The sequence below is a fragment of the Bos indicus x Bos taurus genome, chromosome 7 (genome assembly GCF_003369695.1).
Source record: "Bos indicus x Bos taurus breed Angus x Brahman F1 hybrid chromosome 7, Bos_hybrid_MaternalHap_v2.0, whole genome shotgun sequence".
NCBI lineage: Eukaryota > Metazoa > Chordata > Mammalia > Artiodactyla > Bovidae > Bos > Bos indicus x Bos taurus.
In genome coordinates this window covers 90,209,874-90,230,267 of record NC_040082.1, presented here as the reverse complement: position 1 = coordinate 90,230,267, position 20,394 = coordinate 90,209,874, and the positions used below count along the sequence as shown (strand labels likewise).

Below are 20,394 nucleotides of genomic sequence, written 5' to 3'. Positions count from 1 at the left end.
TGTAGCCTTCAAGGTTCCTCTGTCCATGGGATCTTCCAGGCAAGAATACTGGAGGGAGTTGCCATTTCCTACTCCAGGACAACTTTGGGAGGGGGCGTTATTTACCCTGCCACATTTTTGGTTTTGGCACTGTTTTGTATTATGATTGCAGTGGGCAGATACACAAATTTACACAGTGATAAATTTGTATAGAACTTATATACCCACGGACTAATGACTACAAGTAAAACTAGTGAAATCTGGATTAAGCTGGTATATTGTTGTCAATGCCAATGTTCAGTGACGATATTACACTAGCTTTGTATGTGTGTGTTCTCACGTCAGTACTTTAAATATTATGCACATCAAATTATGGTAAAAAGATGACTATGAACAAGATGCATTTGTGCTCAGTCACTTCAGTCGTGCTCAACTCTGCTCCTCCATTCATGGGATTCCCCAGGCAAGAATACTAGAGTGAGTAGCCATTCCCTCCTCCAGGGGATCTTCCTGACTCAGGAATCAAACCTGGGTCTCCTGTCTTAGCGGGCAGATTCTTTACCATCTGAGTCGCCTGCTGCTACTGCTAAGTCGCTTCAGTCATGTCCGACTCTGCGCGACTCCATAGACAGCAGCCCACCAGGCTCCCCCGTCCCTGGGATTCTCCAGGCAAGAACACTGGAGTGGGTTGCCATTTCCTTCTCCAATGCATGCAAGTGAAAAGTGAAAGTGAAGTCTCTCAGTCGTGTCTGACTCTTAGCGACCCCCTGGACTGCAGCCCACCAGGCTCCCAGGTCCATGGGATTTTCCAGGCAAGAGTACTGGAGTGGGATGCCATTGCCTTCTCCGTGAGTCACCTGGGAAGCCCCTTAAAACACAGCCCCTCTATTTCCATCAGCACCCCACTGCATTATAGCCGACCAAGTTTATCTCCAACCATCAAGTGGGGTTCTTCCAGTAGTTCACTTTGTGACAGGTCATTAAGAATATCTTCTCGAATCTGGACTTCCCTGGTAGTACAGTGGTTAAGAATCTGCCTGCCAACACAGGGGACATGGGTTCGATCCCTGCTCCGGGAAGATTCCACATGCTGCAGACCAACTAAGCCTGAGCACCGCAAGAACCGAGCCCATGCCCTAGAGCCCGTGCTCAGCAATAAGAGAAGCCACGCGATGAGAAGCCCATACATAGCAACAAAGACCCACCACAATTAACATAAAAAAAATTTTTTTTAAGGGATATCTTCAAATCCAGTCATCTGATTGTTACCTCTCATAATATCCGGTGAAAGGTTTGAGCTTGGAAGAACTGGAAGATGCTGAGCCTGTGCTGCTTCGAATTCCATCTGCAATTTTAGTGGAACAAAGGGCCTCTGGATGTTTCTTAGTGTGGAAAAGTTCATTTTATCTTGGTTGGGCTGGAAAGTTTTTTCTGGCCATTCAAGAGGATAACCAGGCAAAAGTTCATTTTTTCACACAAGGAAAATCCTGTGGAAGAAGATCATGACTTTCAAAAAGTCCACTTGCTGGAAACTCAATAACTGGAATCCTGTCGTTTGGCTGAGATTCAAGTCCTCTGGCAGGAATCTTCCACTTCCTTGGGCATAGCCTCCTTGTGTATGTGTGTGTGTTTATTTATTTATTTATTTTCTTTTTGGCTGTGCTGGGTTTTTGTTGCTGTGCACAGGCTTTCTCTAGTTGCAACAAGTAGGGGCTACTTCAGGCTTGTCATTGTGAAGCGCAGGCTCTAGGTGGGCGGCTTCAGTCACTGCAGCACGAAGGCTCAGTAGCTGTGGCGCACCGGCTCAGTTGTCCTGTGGCATGTGGGATCATCCCGGACCAGGGATCAAACCCATGTCTCTCGCAAGGCAGATTCTTAACCACTGGACCACCAGGGAAGCCCTTCTGTGTGTGTTCTGCATGCAGTTACAGTCAGGAACAACTGGGTGAAGGGCACACTGCCATCTTCCATATGATTTCTTACAGCTGCATACGACTCTGCAGTCATCTCAATGCAAATGTCTATTTTTAAAAAACTAAAAAAAAAAAAGAAAGTGACCACACCCTTCTGCTTGTGGGACCTTAGTTCCCTCACCAGGGATTGAATCCACAACTACTGAAGCCTGAGCGCCTGCAGCCTGTGCCCTGCAACAAGAGAAGCCACTGCAATGAGGGGTCCTCACACTGCAACGAAGAGTAGCCCCCGCTCACTGCAACTAGAGAAAGCCCAGGCAGCAACGAAGACTCAGTGCAGCCAAAAATAAAAATTAAAACAAAAAAAAGATAACCAACAAAGACCTACTATGTAGCACAGGGAACTATATTGAATATCTTGTAATGATCTGTAATGGAAAAGAATCTGAAAGAGAATATATATATGTATAACTGGAAAAAGAGCTATAGGTATATTCATACATACAAATGGACTTCCCTGGTGGCTCAGATGGTTAAGTATCCTCCTGCAACGCAGGAGACCTGGGTTTGATTCCTGGGTTGGGAAGTCGCCCTGGAGAAGGGAATGGCAACCCACTCCAGTATTCTTGCCAGGAGAATTCCATCCACAGAGGAGCTGGGTGGCATATAGTCCGTGGTGTCACAGAGTCAGACATGACTAAGCGACTAACTTAACTTTTAATACATCCAAATAACTGAATCACTTTGCTGTATACTGGAAACTAACACAACATTGTAAATCAACTGTACTTCAATTATTACAACAACAACAAAAAAAGGACCCTCAGAGCTGAAAGTGGGTTGGGTCCGACTCAGCACAGACTGCCCCCTGGTTATCAGTCTCCCCACAAACCTGCATGTTCAAGATTCCAAGTTCACAGAGGTACACAGGCCCAGCTTTTGGGCGTGGCATCCGTTATCTGCTTCCTTCAGCCCTGGGTCTATCTCCTCTCACTCCCAGAGCTTCCCTGGGGCTGCTCACACCCGGCATGCAGTCCCAAGCCTTCTGGAGTCAACACAGCGCCTGGCCCACGGGGCAGCTCAGTGTGTGTATAAGCCCGAGCCACCCAACATGGTTGTTGATGGTGGCCCGCAAGCCAGGCAGGTCCGCTGTTAAGCCAGATCTCTGGGATCAGCTTTTGAACACGCAGGAGGACAATGGAAAAGTGCTATGTATTTATACTGTGTATGAGATAGGACTTCCCTGGCAGCTCAGTGGTAAAGAATCCACCTGCCGTGCAGGAGCCACAGGAGATGTGGGTTCCATCCCTGGGTCAGGAAGATCTCCTGGAGGAGGGCATGGTAACCCACTCCAGTGTTCTTGCCTGGGACATCCCATGGACAGAGGAACCTGGAGGGCTATCGTTCATAGCGTCGAAAACAGTCAAACACGACTAAAGTGACTTAGCACACTAACACACGCCAGGGTTCAATCCCTGCTTCTCTGGGAACTAAGATCCCACAAGCCCCAGGGTACAACCAAAAAACAAAAGATAGGGCTTCCTTGGTGGCTCAGTGGTAAAGAATCTGCCTGCAATGCAGGAGACAGATTTGATCTCTGATCCAGGAAGATCCCACATGCCTCAGAGCAGCTAAGCCTGTGCGCCACATCCCCTGAAGCCCACAAGCCCCAGAGCCAGTGCTCCACAGGAGAAATCACCACAATGAGAAGTCTGCATACTCCAGCTAGAGAGTAGCCCCCACTCACCGCAACTAGAGAAAGCCCGAACAGCAAGGAAGACCCAGCATAGACAAAAATAAATAAATAAATTAGTTTTTTAATGTCTGTTTTTTTTTTTTTTAAGATAACCAAAAAATATTTACTATACAGCACAGGGAGCTCTACTCAATATTTGTAATAACCTGTAAGGGAAAATAATCTTAAAAAGCATGAAAATATGCATATGTATCACTGAATCACTTTGCTGTACACCTGAAGCTAACACAACATTGTAAATCAACTAGACTCCAATAAAACTTAAAAAATGAAAAGTAACAATTGGGATATCAGCTCCAAGAGGCCAGAGACTGCTCGTTCTCGGTGCCTGCCATGCAGCAGATAATAAATATTTGCAAAATGAATGACTGAATGTTTACATCAGCCATTGGCCTATCAAAGAGACTTCTCTGCTGTGCGTGGTATGTTGATGTTTTTCATTCACGGACCTCATGCTTGTTTGTTTGTTTTTGAATAATTATTTATTTTTTATTTTATTTATTTATTTATAAATTTTGTTTTATTTACTTTTGACTGTGCTGGGTCTTCCTTGCTGTGCAGGTTTTTTTTTAGTTGCAGTGAGCGGCGGCTGCTCTCTAGTTGAGGTGCACGGGCTTCTCATTGCAATAACTTCTCTTGTTGCAGAGTGTGGGCTCCAGTTGTGACTTGCAGGATCTAGAGCAAAGCCTCAGCAATGTGGCTTAGTTGCTCCAGGGCATCTGGAATCCAACCCATCTCATGCACATGCAGGCAGATTCTTTACCACTAAGCCATGTGGGAAGCCCGTATGTAATTTACATATCTAAGTCCATTTATCTAAATTGTGGTGTTCAAGGGGCAAAGGCTCAGGTGGTAAAGAATCTGCCTGCAATGCAGAAGACCCAGGTTCAGTCCCTGGGTTGGGAGGATCTCATAGAGAAAGGAACGGCAACCCACTCCAGTATTCTTGCCTGGAGAATCCCATGGACAGAGGAGCCTGGTGGGCTACAGTCCATGGGGTTGCAAAGAGTCAGAAACAACTCAGCAACTAACACTTTCACTTTTCAAGGGACATAGGAACGGGATAAGCCCAAAGGGCCTCAGAACAGGGGACAGAAAGTACCAGGCCCTTCTCGCCAATTTGTTTGCTCCCCAGCTATAAAAACAAGCAGACAATCCTTGTTCAGCGTTACCTCGCCCTGGCTCTCTGGAAGCTGGCCTGCTGCTCCAGTTGCGACTAATAAACTCTATTAAACTCTAATTAACTCTTAACTCTAATAAACTCTCTTTCCTTCTGTGTCTCGTCTGAAAATTTGTTTCCAACTCTCACATGACATAAATGAGAGCACATTATTGAGTCTGTGCCTTGCTTTCTTCGTTTTTTTTTTTTTTTTTTTTTTAATTCAGTCCTGTATTTATTTACTTTTGGCTGTGCTGTGACTTCCTTGTTACGTGGGTTTTTCTCTAGTTGTGGTGATCGGGGGCTGCTCTCTAGTTGCAGTGCCTGGGATTCTCACTGCAGTGGCTGCTCTTGCTACAACGGGCTCCAGGGTCCTCCGGCTTCAGTAGTTGCGGTGCATTGGCTTAGCTGCCCCTCAGCATGTGAAATCTTCCCAGACCAAGGATCAAACCTGTGTCCGCTGCATTGGCAGGCGGATTCTCAACCACTGGACCACAAAGGAAGTCCTTCAGCATCTATTTTGTGCCAAGCATGGAATAGCAGTTGGGGATCCACTTAGTGAGTCAATGCATATTGACTCACAAGAGACACTATCAGGAATTTTGTGACCGGGCCATGACGGGAATATTTACACCCCAAGAATTGGCAAACACTGCAAATCAGGGTTTTAAATTATTTTTTCCAGGTTGTTCATTAACTGGCACACCATTGTATCTCATCATGGAGAACAAATTAGACATAAACCCCTGCTCTCATGGTGCTTATATACTAGTGTGTCCTAGTGGCGAAAGCAGTAAACAAAGCAATTAAGTAAAATGTACAGTAAAATATGGGCTTCCAGGGTGGCTCAGTGGGAAGAATCCACCTGCCAATGCAGGAGACCTGGGTTTGACCCCTGGGTTGGAAAGATCCCCTGGAGGAGGACATGGCAACCCACTCCAGTATTCTTGCCTGGAGAATCCCCATGGACAGAGGAGCCTGGCAGGCTACAGTCCATGGGGTCACAAAGAGTTGGACATGACTAAACTGAGTGAGCACCCACACACAGTAAAATATAGATGCTATGGAGAAGAATAAATCAGGGGACTGGGTAAAGGACTGCAGAAAGTGAAAAGTGAAAGTGAAGTCGCTCAGTCGTGTCCGACTCTGCGACCAAGGGGATTGTAACCCACCAGGTTCCTCCATCTATGAGATTCTCCAGGCAAGAATACTGGAGTGGGTTGCCATTTCCTTCTCCAGGGGATCTTCCCGACCCAGGGATCGAACCCAGGTCTCCTGCATTGCAGGCAGACACTTTAACCTCTGAGCCACAATTTCAATCCAAGGACTGCAGCGGCTGAGGTAATTAAAATGCTCAGGTAGGCTTCCTGGAGGAAGTAACATTTCCGCGAAGGAGCAAACACTTGCACTTGAAAGAGTGAACAAAGGTGTTTGGAGGAACACGTCTTCCAGGCAGTTGGCACAGCATACACAAAGGCCTCGGGGCAGGACTGTGTCTGGTGTGTTGGAGGAACAGCGGGGAGGCCGTGTTTCTGGAGCAGAGTGGGCACGAGGCAGAGAGGGAGGAAAAGAGGGCTAGGAGAGGACGGGCAGGTCGTGCGAGGGCTGCAAGAGGACTCAGGCTTTTTACTCAGGGAGGTGGGAGCCCTGGAGGGCTGTGGGCAGAGGAAAGGCGGTGCCTGACTCAGGCGCTCACACGCTCCCTCTAGTGGCTGGTGCGGGGAAGACAGACTGTGGAGATGAGGATGAGAGCTGTCGCTGGTGCTCACAGGCGCCCTCAGGTGGCTTCCTCGGGGAGGACAGAATGTGGGGGAATGGAGAGAGGTTGGGTGGGGGTGTCCAGGGTGGAGGCCACTTTACTGGTCCAAGTGAGTGATGATGAGAACTGAACGCTGAGGGAGGCAGAGGAGGAAGTTAGTGGTGTTTTTTTTTTTTTTTTTGCCATTTCAAATAATGTGGAAATGAATGCTTTTTTCACTTTTTTTTTTTACTCTTAGTGAAATTCCTCAAAATGGATTTGCAGACTCAAAGATTCCTCATTAAATAGTTAAAAACACTTTTCAAATATTTAAGGATGAAATGCTGAAACATGGAGAATAGAAATTGTGCTCATTTCCCCCACCACCTATTTTTTGAACAGTTTATAATGAAACCTTTCAAGTACACAGAAAAATTGAAAGACTTTTACAATGAATTGTCATATGCCTACTGTCCACTTTCTCAATGAACACTTTGCTATTTTGCCCTATTCTGTATTTATCCATCCTTTTATCCATTCATCAGTATATCTCACTTTTTAATGCATCTCCAAACAAGTTGCATACGTCACATCCATTAGGATGGCTACTATCAAAAATAAAATAACAAGACTTCCTGTTTGCCAAAAGTTTTACTTTCCTTTTAGGTTCAAAGGATTCCTTAAGAAAAGAAACCACTTGTCAAACACACAATAAACAATTCCGATATTTAATAGAGGATTATTTGATTTAATTTCAAGATGCAGCCATTAAAAAAGGGAAATAGAGGGCTTTGCTGGTGGCTCAGTGGTAAAGAATCTGTCTGCCAATGCAGGGGACATGATTCAATCCCTGATCTTGGAAGATCCCACATGCCTCGGAGCAACTAAACTTGTCCACCGTAGCTCTCTAGAGCCCAGGAACTGCAGCTACTGATGCCTGTATGCCTAGAGCTCTGCAACAAGAGAAGTCATTGCAATGAGAAGCCTGAGTACCACAACAAAGAGTAGTCCCTGCTCACTGCAACTAGAGAAAGCCCATGCAAAAACAGCAAAGACCCAGGGCAGCCAGAAATAAGTAAATAATTTTTTTTTTTTTCAAAGAAAGGAAATAGAAACAACAGAGAAAAGTAACAGCACACACATCACCAGATTCGGCTGACCAACGTCCAAACTTGAACAGCGTTAGGAAGTCCCTTGTTAACAGGATAGGTCCCAGGTGGTGGGTCCAACCAACTGGTGAGATTTCAAATTGCAGTTTCAGGCACATCCACTTCTAATCCCAGGCAGAAAATGATATCATCATCAGTTTGAGCGCAAAATTTTAGCTCCAGTTTTTCTTTGAACTTTTGCAATGCTGTTTGTTTCACCTCGTGAGTCATAGACTTCTTAAACCCCAGGGGGTTGACCAGATCCTCAGAAGCTTAAGAGATTCCAGGACTCACTTCCTTTCTTATCTAAAGTGCTGTCTGGCTTGCTGTGCTTGCAGGAAGGGACAGAATCCCAGCAGTGTCTAGGCAGGTCAGAAGCAGGTCAGAGGCCTGCTCCCCTGCTTCTGAAGTCTGAACAGGACTTCCTCCATTTTAATTTCCCTAACACTTCCCTGGTGGTCCAGTGGTTGCAACTTTGCCTTCCAATTCAGAGGGTATGGACAATTCAGAGGGTATGGGTTTGATTCCTGAGAAAGAAAGATGCCAGATGCCTCTTAGCCAAAAAAAAAAAAAAAAGAACCCAGAACATAAAATGGAAGCAATATTGTAACAAATTCAATGAAGATTTAAAAAATGGTGTACATAAAAAAACAAAAACAAAAACAAAAAACAACACCAAAAAAACACAAAAACCCAGAAAATAACAAGGGTTTCTATGAGAAAGTGGAAGAATTGGAATCCTTGTTTGTTGCTGGTGGGAACATAAGATGGTGCAGCTATAGACAACAGTTCAGCAGTTCCTCAAATAGTTAAACATAGAACTACTATATAATCTAGAAATTCCACTCTTGGGTATATGCCCAGAAGATTTGAAAATAGGCAATCAAAGAGGTACACCTCTTTGTACACCAATGTTCATAGCAGCATTATTTACAATAGCCAAAAGGTGGAAACAATCCAAATGTCCACTGATGAATGAATAGATAAACAAATTGTGGTCCACTCATGCAATAGGAAGGAAATTTAAAAAGGAAGGAAGTTCTGACACATGCTACAGTGTGGATGAACTCTGAGGATAACTATGCTCAGTGAAATAAACCGGGCACAAAAGGACAAATATTGTTTGATCCCACTTGCTAAGGTTCCGAGAGTAGTCAAATTCATAGAGAGAAAATATGCTAGAGGTTACCAAGGTCTGAGGTCATTGTGAATAATGCTGTGATGAACATGGGTGTACAATTATGGAGTCCCTGCTTTCAATTCTCTCTAGGAGTGGAATTGTTGGATCACATGCCGGAGATCCTGGTTCGATTCCTGGATCAGGAAGATCTGTTGGAGAAAGGATAGGCTACTCACTCCAGTATTCTTGGGCTTCCCTGGTGGCTCAGGATGGTAAAGAATCTACCTGCAATGTGGGAGACCTGGGTTTGATCCCTGGAGAAGGGAACGGCTACCCATTTCAGTATTCTGGCCTGGAGAATTCCATGGACAGAGGAGCCTGGCGGGCTACAGCTCATGGGGGCCGCAAAGAGGCAAGAGACTGACACGACTGAGCGGCTTTCACTTTTTTGATGCTAATTTTATGTTTAACTTTTTGAGGAACTACTCTTTTGACATAATCCCTTACAAGCTCTCTTTGAGGCAGCATCCTGGAGACAAAGCGGTAAAATGAATGAAGTGACTGAATTCCAACTCTATTTCATATTTCAGAAGTAGAGTTAACTGGATGGTTAGTATAGGGAAGTTAATAGTGCTTGCTTCTTGGAAGAAAAGCTGTAACAAACCTAGGCAGTATATTAAAAAGCAGAGACATTACTTCACCGCCAAAGTCAGTCTAGTCAAAGCTATGATTTTTCCAGTAGTCATGTATAGATGTGAGAGTTGGATCATAAAGAAAGCTGAGTGCTAAAGAACTGATGCTTTTGAACTGTGGTGTTGGAGAAGACTCTTGAGAGTCCCTTGGACTGCAAGGAGATCCAACCAGTCCACCCTAAAGGAAATCAGTCCTGAATATTCATTGGAAGGACTGATGCTGAAGCTGAAGCTCCAATTCTTTGGCCAGCTGATACAAAGAACTGATTCATTGGAAAAGATCTTGATGCTGGGAAAGATTGAAGGCAGGAGAAGGGGAGAACAGAGAATGAGATGGTTGATGGCATCACTAAACGGATGGACATGAGTTTTAGCAAGCTCTGGGAGCTGGTGATGGACAGGTAAGCCTGGTATGCTGCAGTCCATGGGATCACAGAGTCCCAAACGACTGAGTGACTGAACTGAAGTGGATGGTTCATGGTGGCTCCATTCACTTTAGGTGTCAAAACCTTGTGCTTATCCTGATCGGAACTCTTCCAAATGCCATATGCAATCCAGCTGCAAATCCTGTTTGTTCCACCTTCAAAATTAACTCAGAATCTGAATACTTCTCTCTGCCTCCACCATCCCTTCTGTCTGTTTTCTTTTTTGGTGGGGAGGAGCGCCATACAGCATGTGGGATCTTAGTTCCCTAACCAGGAAGCAGACCTGTGCCCCCTGCACTGGGAGTGTGTCTTAATCATGGGACCATCAGGGAAGTCCCATAAAGTGTTTGTTAAATGAATAAATAAGTAAATGAATAAATGACTAGGTCAAGTCCTTTTTTTTCATTCCTTCCTATCTTGAGAAACCTATATGCAGGTCAGGAAGCAACAGTTAGAACTGGACATGGAACAACAGACTGGTTCCAAATAGGAAAAGGAGTACGTCAAGGCTGTATATTGTCACCCTGCTTACTTAACTTCTATGCAGAGTACATCATGAGAAACACTGGGCTGGAAGAAGCACAAGCTGGAATCAAGATTCTCAGGAGAAATATCAATAACCTCAGATATGCAGATGACACCACCCTTATGGCAGAAAGTGAAGAGGGACTAAAAAGCCACTTGATGAAAGTGAAAAAGTTGGCTTAAAGCTCAACATTCAGAAAACGAAGATCATGGCATCTAGTCCCATCACTTCATGGGAAATAGATGGGGAAACAGTGGAAACAGTGTCAGACTTTATTTTTTGGGCTCCAAAATCACTGCAGATGGTGACTGCAGCCATGAAATTAAAAGACGCTTACTCCTTGGAAGAAAAGTTATGACCAACCTAGATAGCATATTGAAAAGCAGAGACATTATTTTGCCAACAAAGGTCCGTCTAGTCAAGGCTATGGTTTTTCCAGCGGTCATGTATGGATGTGAGAGTTGGACTGTGAAGAAAGCTGAGCGCCGAAGAATTGATGCTTTTGAACTGTGGTGTTGGAGAAGACTCCTGAGAGTCCCTTGGACTGCAAGGAGATCCAACCAGTCCATTCTAAAGGAGATCAGCTCTGGGTGTTCTTTGGAAGGACTGATGCTAAAGCTGAAACTCCAATACTTTGGCCACCTCATGCGAAGAGTTGACCCATTGGAAAAGACTCTGATGCTGGGAGGGATTGGGGGCAGGAGGAGAAGGGGACGACAGAGGATGAGATGGCTGGATGGCATCACCGACTCGATGGACGTGAGTTTGAGTGAACTCCGGGAGATGGTATTGGACAGGGAGGCCTGGCGTGCTGCAATTCATAGGGTTGCAAAAAGTCGGACACGACTGAGCGACTGAACTGAATTCCCATTTAATTGGCCACGCCCCTGAGACTTGACCACGCCCCAGGAACAAGCTGCGTCGCGTGCCGGCCTCACCTCTCGGCTGAATCGGGACAAACCATTTCCATTCGTCGTATCGGGTGGGGAGGCCGGAGAGAAAATCTCTTAAGTGGAAACGATGGAAGCTGCCCTTTTATTTCCCTGAGAAGTGCCCGTAGATTCCTCCTGATGTGTGAGTGAGCTATGGCACCGTTGCTAACTCGCGCTTGCGGGGCCACTCACGCTGCGGAGCCTTAGATTGGATCCTCCCTCAGTGCTGCGTTGGTGCCGTCTGGCCTGGTCACGTGGGCGGCAAGATGGCGGCCCCCAGAGCGCTGTAGCAGTGTCGCGGTTGGTGAAGTGTTGGTGGCAGCGGCCGCGGAGCGGGTGGGTCCTGTAGATCCTCCGATCTGGTAGCTCACTGGGGTGTTCTGGGGGCGAGGGGGACGGGGAGGACGCCTCACTGGGGTCCCGGCGCTGGGATTCTTTCGCTGGGGAGTAGAAAGGCCTCCCTTCTGAGAGGTCCCGGCGAAGTATTTCGCTCCAGTTCTGCAGACCCTGTCTCCGGGGATGCGCGTAGTGAAGAATCAGCGCGCGGGGGAAGGTCCCATGTTGGGTGACCTCTTTCTCGGGGTTCTGGGAGAACCAAACTGTGAAGGATCAGGTACTGGGGGACACCCGTAAACGTGTCTTGTTGTTCAGTCGCTCATTTGTGTCTGACACTTTGCTGCCCCATGGATTGCAGCATGTCAGACTTTCCTTCACCATCTCCCGGAGTTCGCTCAAGCTCATGTCCATTGAGTCAATGATGCCATGAGACATCAGTTCCTGGGAGTCTCTTCCATGGAGCTTTGGGGACCCGGTCGTCGCTGGGGGATCCTGGGAGCAGCCCCGAGGGATGCCGTGTTGGGGCGACTTGCCTCTTAGCGGCAGCGGGGGCGGGGGTTTAGTTTATCGAAGGTCTTTTTGTTGGGAATTCTTGGTTTAGAGGGGGCGGATTTCGGGAATTCCGAACTTCCCTTCTTCCATCCCTTACTCACTCTTCATTGAAGTCTGTCTTAGTTGTGGCGTAGGGGATCTAGCTCCCTGACCAGGGTTCAAAGCCAGGCCCTGCATTGGGTGCTCACAAAGTTAGCCACCGGGCCACCAGGGAAGTCCCTGATGATCCCTGTTTTGAGTGCCACCTCCTTTGATGGTCACCTGTGCTCACACAACTGCACCTCCCTTATTATACCAGGTTGGCCCTAATGACTCCGCTGGGAGCCATACCCTGCTCGTAAGCTTCACGAAGTGTCCTCACTGGTCTGGAGGATGAAGACCAGCCTCAGCTGCATCCTTTCATTTTAATCCTTCCTTTCAACCCCGAGTTTGTGGTTTAGACCTTGACTCTGGAGCCCAGCTGCCGGGATCTCTAACTCTTCACTGGGTTCCTAGGCAAGTGCTTCACCTCTCTGTGCTTGGCGGCCCCTCCTGTAAAACACTGACGACCGCGGTGCTTGTCTCAAAGGGTTATGGAAAGGATGGAGCGAGTTTAGGAATGTAGGGGCTTAGAATAGATGACTGTCAAAGTAGCACATCCTGTGTAAATGTCAGTTGCTATTATTGTTATGGTCATTGTTCTTTAAAAATTTTTTTTTGGATGTAGATCATTTTTAAAGTCTTTGTTGAATTTGTTAAAATATTGCTTCTGTTCTGTGTCTTGGCATTTTGGCCACAAGGCATGTGGGATCTCAACTTTCCAACTAGGGATGGAACCTGCACCCCGTGCGTTGGAAGGTGAATTTTTAACCACGGGACAGCCAGGGAAGTCCCTTACGTTTCTTTTTTTTTTTTTTTAAGTTATTATTTATTTTTTGGCTGTGCTGGGTCTTCGTTGCTGCGTGCAGGCTCTCTCTAGTTGCGGTGTGTGGGCTTCTCATTGCGGCAGCTTCTCTTGTGGAGCGCAGGCTCTAGGGCACTCGTGGGCTTCAGTGTGGCAGCACTCTGGCTCAACAGTTGTGGCTCGCAGGCTTAGTTGCCCCACAGCATATGAAATCTTACCGGGCCATGGATCACATCAGTGTCCCTTGCATTGGCAGGCAGATTCTTAACCACTGGACCGCCAGGGAAGTCCATGGCCATTGTTCTTATTAATGAATTGTGTGCTGGGAGTACAGGGGTGACTAGCACTCAGTCCCTGCCTTCAGAGTTTTAGCAACTGAACAACAATAACATAGGATCTTAGCTCCCTGACCAGGGATGGAACCTGCGTACCCTGCACTGGAAGGCGGATTCTTAACCACTAGACCACCAGGGATGTCCTCAGCAGCTCTATAAACAGTAGTAACACTATTTTTCAGTTTCTGTGGGTCAGGGGTCCGGGCCTGGTTTAGCTGGGTGGCTGTGCCTCTGATCACGCGTGAGGTTGCGTGCAGACCCTGGCTGGGCTCCGCCATCTGAGGGCTGGACTGGGGCTGGGGGAGCTGCTCTCAAGCCGCCGCTCTCACCTGGCTGTTGGTGGAAGGCTTCAGTTTCTCCACCATGTGGGCCCCTGGAGCCACAAGGAGGAAGCCACAGGGTCCCTTATGACGCTCCCAAGTCACAGTGCCATTTCTCCCATATCCCGTTATTCACCCGGGTCAGCCCTATCCGCTGTGGGGTCGGGGGCAAGGTCCACACGGTCCACAAACACCAGGAGGTGAGAGTCCCTGAAGGCCATGTTGGGAACCAGTCTCCACAACCCCTCTGGCTGCTGTGTGGCGAACAGACCAGCAGAAGTCATTGGTGAGGTAGATAGAGGCCACAGGCCCAGAGAGGAAAGTGCCTTAGGGAAGGCCACACAGCAGGTAGGCAGGGCCGGACCCAGGCACCCAGGCTGTTCAGCAGTTTGGAAACCACCCTGCTGAGGTCCTAACTCTGAGATGAACAAGTCAGCTAGCAGCAAACGGCACCTTGACCTGGCATCTCGGTTTCCCCTCCCATCAGGTTCTCAAGCTTGAGAGTCCCCTGGTTTAGCCCAAGGAGGAGGAAGGCGGCATCGCCATGGTGACGGAGGAGGAAGTGGAGGCAGTGGGGCAGACGCTGGTTGACCCCGGGCAGCCCCTGCAGGCCCGCTTCCGGGCACTGTTCACACTGCGTGGGCTCGGGGGTCCAGTGGCCATCTCCTGGATCAGCCGGGCCTTCGATGATGACTCAGCCCTGCTCAAGCATGAGCTGGCCTACTGCCTGGGCCAAATGCAGGACCGACGGGCCATCCCCGTGCTGCTGGACGTGCTGCGGGACACCCGCCAGGAGCCCATGGTGCGCCATGAGGCAGGTGAGCAGACGGGGTGCGGGCTGTACCTGGTGAGCGCTGGAAGGGGTGGGTGGTGAATGCCTTTGACCATCTCTGCCCCATGTCTCAGCTCTACTGCCGAAGCACGAGAGCCAGGTAAATCCCAGGTAATGGGTGGGTGTTGCCTCGAGCCAGTCTGGCTTTATGGGCCCTGAGATGTGAATTTCACGAGTCATAAATTGTGATCCCTTTTTGTTTTTATTTTTTTGGTCGCTCCATATGGCGTGTAGTATCTTAGGTTGTTCACCAGGGATTGAACCCGCACCCCTTGCATTGGAAGCTCAGAGTCTTTACCATTGGACTACCGGAAGTCCCTGATCTCTTTGATTAAAAGAAAATACACAGACAATGCGGGAGACCTGGGTTTGATCCCTGGGTCGGGAAGATCCCCTGGGGAAGGAAATGACAACCCACTCCAGTATTCTTGCCTGGAGAGTTCCATGAACAGGGGAGCCTGGCGGGCTACAGTCCATTGGGTTGCCAAGAATCGGACATGACTGAGTGACTAAAAAAAAAAAAAAGTTAAAACTGGAAATACCATTCTTTGCTCATACAAAGACAGGCAGTGGTCATAGCCAGCCAACCCAAGGTTACTCAGTCACTTCACTTACTGGACAATTTTTTATGGCCACTCCAGACGGCCTGTGGGATCTTAGTTCCTCAACCAGGGATCAAACCTATGCCCTCTGCAGCGGAAGCGTGGAGTCCTAACCGCTGGACTGCCAGGGAATTCCCTGGACAAATGTTCATGGACCATCTACTGTGGGCCAGGTGCTATTCTCACAAGAGGCTCAGATAGCCAGTGAGGGGCTATGGTTCCATTTATGATTGTTCTTGGTCCTTTTGAATATTCCCTGAGATAATCTCCAGCTTTGCCAGGCTGCCTTGGACTCCTGTCAGGATCCCAACCATTGACTCCTCTGGGAGCTCTCCGTATAGAGAAACATTTGAGCCCAAACCTCAATTTCATGTGTGTGATTTTCTGGAACACCCAGTCATGTTATGGTGCAAACGCTTACCTAAGTGTTAAGGAAGAAAATAAAGCCTGGGAGAGGGTGCCAGAGGTGTTGCCTTCTTTTTTTTTTTGGCCTTTCCATGGGATGTGTGGGATCCTAGTTCCCTGACCAGGGATTGAACCTGCGCCCCGTGCATTTGAAACTTGGAGTCTCAACCACTGAACCACCAGGGAAGTCCAGCATTGCTGTTTTTAATTGCTGGAAAGAGATCCAAGTGGAGTAAGGGAGTTGTCTGGGGAAAGGGGTTCTGGGCAGTGCAAAGGCCCTGAGGCAGGATGGTGCCTGTCTGCTGACCCTCCTTGCCCACATCACAGCTTAGAAACCTCCCCCGTGTTTTCAGGGCTCTCCATGATGGACTCGACTCAGCGGACTGTTCTTGGCTCTTGCCACCCATGTCCCCAAGTTGTAAGGGCATGCTAATCTGCATCTCCCCTCTGGGCCATGAGCTCTAGGAGTGTGGGCCAGTGTGGGGTCTGAGCCAGTTTCCAGCAAAGTCTGATATCTGGGGAAGGGACACTCATTGGTGCAGATTCATTCAGGGATGGACTGGTCCCTGCTTCAAAACTCATGGCTGGGTGGCCCACCCATACGACACAGGCAGGGGCGGTGAGGGGGAAGGCATCTGGGGCGTTTCCTAACCAGCCAATGTACGCTCTCTGCCATGTTCTTCTCAGGGGAGGCCCTGGGGGCCATTGGGGACCCAGAGGTGTTGGAGATCCTGAAGCAGTACTCTACTGACCCTGTTGTTGAGGTAACACAGCACCCCCCCGCCCATACCCACCCCCATCTCGGGTCCAGGAACTGGCCTCAGACCCTGTGTCTGGTTGCCAGGGTGACCACCCAGGGATGCCAAGAGAGGGCTGCAGTCAGGATGGACGCCGTCCACTGCCCCTTTGGGCAAAACTGAACTCGATTCACACGTGACACCCACCCTGCTCCACTGGCGCCAGCACAGCCCCCACTCGCCTCTCTCCTAGCCTCCCACAGGCAGTCCCTCCATCGTGTAGATCTCCCAACCCACCCACCTCTCCACCTCCACCCAGCCTCATCCAGTGTCTCCCTGCCGCCGTCCCTATTTTTTCTTTAAACAACAGCTTTATTGAGATGTGTCACATACCATAAAACCCACTCCCTGAAAATGTGCATTTGGGTGGTTTTTAGTACATCCGTGGGCTTCCCTTGTGGCTCAGCTGGTAAAGAATTCACCTGCAATGCGGGAGACTTGGGTGTGAACCCTGGGTTGGGGAGATCCCCTGGAGAAGGGAAAGGCTACCCACTCCAGTATTCTGGCCTGGAGAATTTCACTGGACTGTATAGTCCATGGCGTCTCAGAGAGTCAGACACGACTGAGCGACTTCGTACATCCATAGAGTTATAGAACCATCACCACTGTCTGATTCCTAGAACAGTCCATCCCCCCAAAAGGAAGCCCTATCCCCATCAGCAGTCACTCCTCCATTCCTTGCCCCAGCCCCTGACCACCAGGAACCCACTCTCTGTGTCTGTGGATCTGCCTGCTCTGCTCGTTTCCCGTCAGTAGAATCACACCCCGCGTGTCCTTCTGTGTCTGCGTCTCACTGAGCACCGTGTTCTCAGGGTCCATCCGCGTGGTAGCCGGTGTCTGGGCTTCTCTCCTTTTCAGGGCTGAGTGATGCTGCTGTGTGTGGAGCAATCACATTTATTTATCCATCATCTATTAACTTATTCTGTGCCTCAAGACTCATGGTTTGTCATCACCTTTGGGACAGTAGTCTTAAGCAGTCTGGCCTGGCCTCCTCAGGCCTGGCCTCAGGTCGTGTCTGTTGCTGGCACCCCCCGATGGTCCTGCCTTGGGGCCTTTGCACTGGCTCATCCCACCTGATGCCTTTCTCACCGGTCACCTCCGAGTGACTCCTCCTGACCCACTGTTCCCCTGTCACTCCCTGATCACAGCAGTCCATGCCGGTTGTTTCCAGCCTGGAAGGGTCAATTAGTCCAGAGTCTGTGGGCTGTGTCCCTGCTAAACCGGGAGCCCTGGGGGCTGGAGGGGGACCTGGCATGTCCACTCCCTTCCCTTCCGTCCCCAGCGGCCGCCTGTGTGCCCCTCTCCCTGCAGGTGGCTGAGACATGCCAGCTGGCTGTCCGGCGGCTGGAGTGGCTGCAGCAGCATGGTGGAGAGTCAGCGGTCCGGGGGCCCTACCTCTCTGTGGACCCAGCCCCGCCCGCTGAGGAGCGCGACCTGGGGCAGCTGCAGGAGGCGCTACTGGACGAGGCCCGGCCACTCTTCGACCGATACCGAGCCATGTTTGCCCTGCGCGATGCTGGAGGCAAGGAGGCTGCCCTGGCGCTGGCCGAAGGTGAGGAGGGGCCTCGGGGGTCAGGCTCGGGGCCCCTTGGCCCCTGTGGCCATAGTTGTCACACACAGCTGCATAGCATCCTGGGCAGTGCATCCTGGGGCAGGTACTCTTATTACCCCCACTTCTCCGTGGTGGGAGCCTAGGCCCAGAGAGGCAGAGGGACTTGTCCAGGGTCACACAGCAGTCTCAGCTGCAGTTTGGGTTTGACCCCAGGGTCCCCCGTGACCGTTACTGGTGGCATTTTCATCTCAGCTGTGCAGGGAGCCCTGTGCAAGTCTGAGGGGCTGTGGCTCCTCTAGCAGAAAAGGAGAGGAGGGGCCTCCAGGAATCCTGGGGTCCCTTGATCCCCTCCCCCACGCCTGAGGTGGCTGCTTCTGGTCCACAGAGTGCTCAGAGTCCCTCTGCCTTCCTGGAGCTTCCTGTCTAGCCAGGGAGATGCTGGGACATCACCACCACGTGGACCCCGCGGCGGGAGCGCAGAGGGGGCAGGTGTGGGTTTGTCCTGGGCGGTTAGCTGCAGTGTCAGGCGGGCTGGCCTCAAATCCCAGCTCTGCCTCCAGAGGACATCGGATCACAGGCAGGTCACTCCCGGGTCCAAGGCTGGGCCCCTCTCAGGAGAAGTGTGGCCCCTCTGTGTGGCTGTGCTGGTGAAAAGCCTGGGACTCTGCCTGTCAGGGTCACTAAGACTCTATGGAGTGTGGGGATCATGCAGGAAACGACCCAGAAGCACAAATGTATAAGATGCCTGCAAATCGCACTGGCAGTGTGGGCACAACACGGAGTCGGGGTGCGGGGGACAGGACGGGAAGGAGGCGGCCGTGCCCAGTCTGGCCTCCGGGGAGTGGGAAGGGAGGGCCGAGTTTCCAGAGCCCGATGGGCCCACCCTGCTTCCCCAGTCCCTCTGGTGGCTACGGTCCCACCTCTGAACTCCATGATTGGCGGTGGGGGTGTTGGGGAGTGCTCCCGGATTCGGGAACCTCCTTTCGTCCCCTCTCGGTCCCTCTGTCCCCCGGTGCCCCGCGCCAGGCCCCCTCCTTGCTCTGTGGTGACCCCAGCCTTCTTCCCCTGTAGGCCTGCGCTGCGGCAGTGCCCTCTTCCGCCATGAGATCGGCTACGTTCTGGGCCAGATGCAGCACGAGGCGGCAGTGCCCCAACTGGCGGCAGCCCTGGCGCAGCCCACTGAGAATCCCATGGTACGACACGAGTGTGCCGAGGCCCTGGGGGCCATCGCCCGGCCTGCCTGCCTGGCCGCCCTGCGGGCCCACGTGGCCGACCCTGAGCGTGTGGTGCGGGAGAGCTGCGAGGTGGCCCTGGACATGTACGAGTATGAGACGGGGTCGACCTTCCAATATGCAGACGGGCTGGAGCGGCTGCGCTCACCCCTCTCCTAGGGCCTCCGCGGGGCGGTCCCCCGTTTGGACTCGGCGCATAAACCATGCTGGAGTGAATCGGATCTTGCTTCCCTGTCTTCCAGCCCCTTTTGCATCTTGATCGCAGGCTCCCGGGGGCTACGCTTAAGTCACTTCTGCCACTGAGCACAAGGGGAGGGGGACCGAGGGGTTGCGGGAACAAAGCTGCGTCTGGGGGGTCGGGAGGTGGTGGCCCCGCTTCTCTAGGAATGAAAGAGCGTGGGGAAGGCACTGTGGGGAAACCCAGGCCCCCAGGGTTGGGGGTGTTGGAGCTGTGCTTTGTGGGGTGGGGTGGCCTGGAGCTAAGGGCTTAGGGAGGGCAAGCAGGTCCCAGGGACACAGCCTAGATGAACTATTAAATTATTTTTGCCAAGCGATGACTCTCAGAGTGTGTTGTGGGGCGGCTGAGGTGAGGGATGGCAGCTCTAAAGGAAAGTGTGGGGGACAAAGGCATGTGGAGAGCTCAGCTCTGACGTCTGCCCTGCCCAAGACTGTGTGACCAACCACAAGCCAGTGCTCCTGTTTCCCCATCAATTTCCTGGGCAGGAATAAAATCTGCCCAGCCAGTTCCCTCCAAGCCAGACCTCATCCTCTCCCAGCCTTTATTGGGGACATAAGGGAAGGGGTTTTGTGGTATGGCTAAGAGCTCGGGCTATGCGTTCCCATTCCCACCTCCGTCCCCTACTTCCTCCACCTGCAGTCTCCAGCAGCCCATTTACCGCTTTGTAAAATGGGTGTTAACAAGAGAACTCATTTCATGTGTGACACATTTTCACACCAAGAAATTCTCAATTTCTACATGGGCATCAGCTGGGTGTCTTACAACTCAGTTCAGTGCTGACACCATCTGCCCAGAGTAAGTGCAGACCCTCCAGGTTCAGGGGTCAGACCTGCAGAGTTGCCCCACTTCAGACGCTGGTCTCGAGCCTGGACCTCCCATACTTCTGATCGACTGGTTATAATTTGGGGCTCCCACCACCCCC

The 20,394-nt window shown here is 50.3% G+C and overlaps 1 protein-coding gene across 5 annotated transcripts; it reads left to right on the top strand.

The window, feature by feature from the left end:
• Positions 1-11,436: 11,436 nt before the first annotated feature.
• DOHH (deoxyhypusine hydroxylase) lies at positions 11,437-19,786 on the top strand. 5 transcript variants are annotated; one of them, XM_027547197.1, is made up of 6 exons: positions 11,437-11,724; positions 12,575-12,771; positions 14,302-14,632; positions 16,341-16,417; positions 17,762-18,002; positions 19,074-19,786. In XM_027547197.1, exons 3-6 carry the CDS (start codon positions 14,359-14,361, stop codon positions 19,391-19,393), a joined length of 912 nt encoding a protein of 303 aa, XP_027402998.1. In that variant the 5' UTR covers positions 11,437-11,724; positions 12,575-12,771; positions 14,302-14,358; the 3' UTR covers positions 19,394-19,786. The 5 variants fall into 5 exon arrangements, with proteins under 5 accessions (XP_027402998.1, XP_027403000.1, XP_027402997.1 ...); XM_027547199.1 differs by lacking the exon at positions 12,575-12,771 and having other exon boundaries at positions 11,437-11,750; XM_027547196.1 differs by lacking the exon at positions 12,575-12,771 and having other exon boundaries at positions 19,074-19,784.
• The last annotated feature ends 608 nt before the right edge of the window (positions 19,787-20,394 follow it).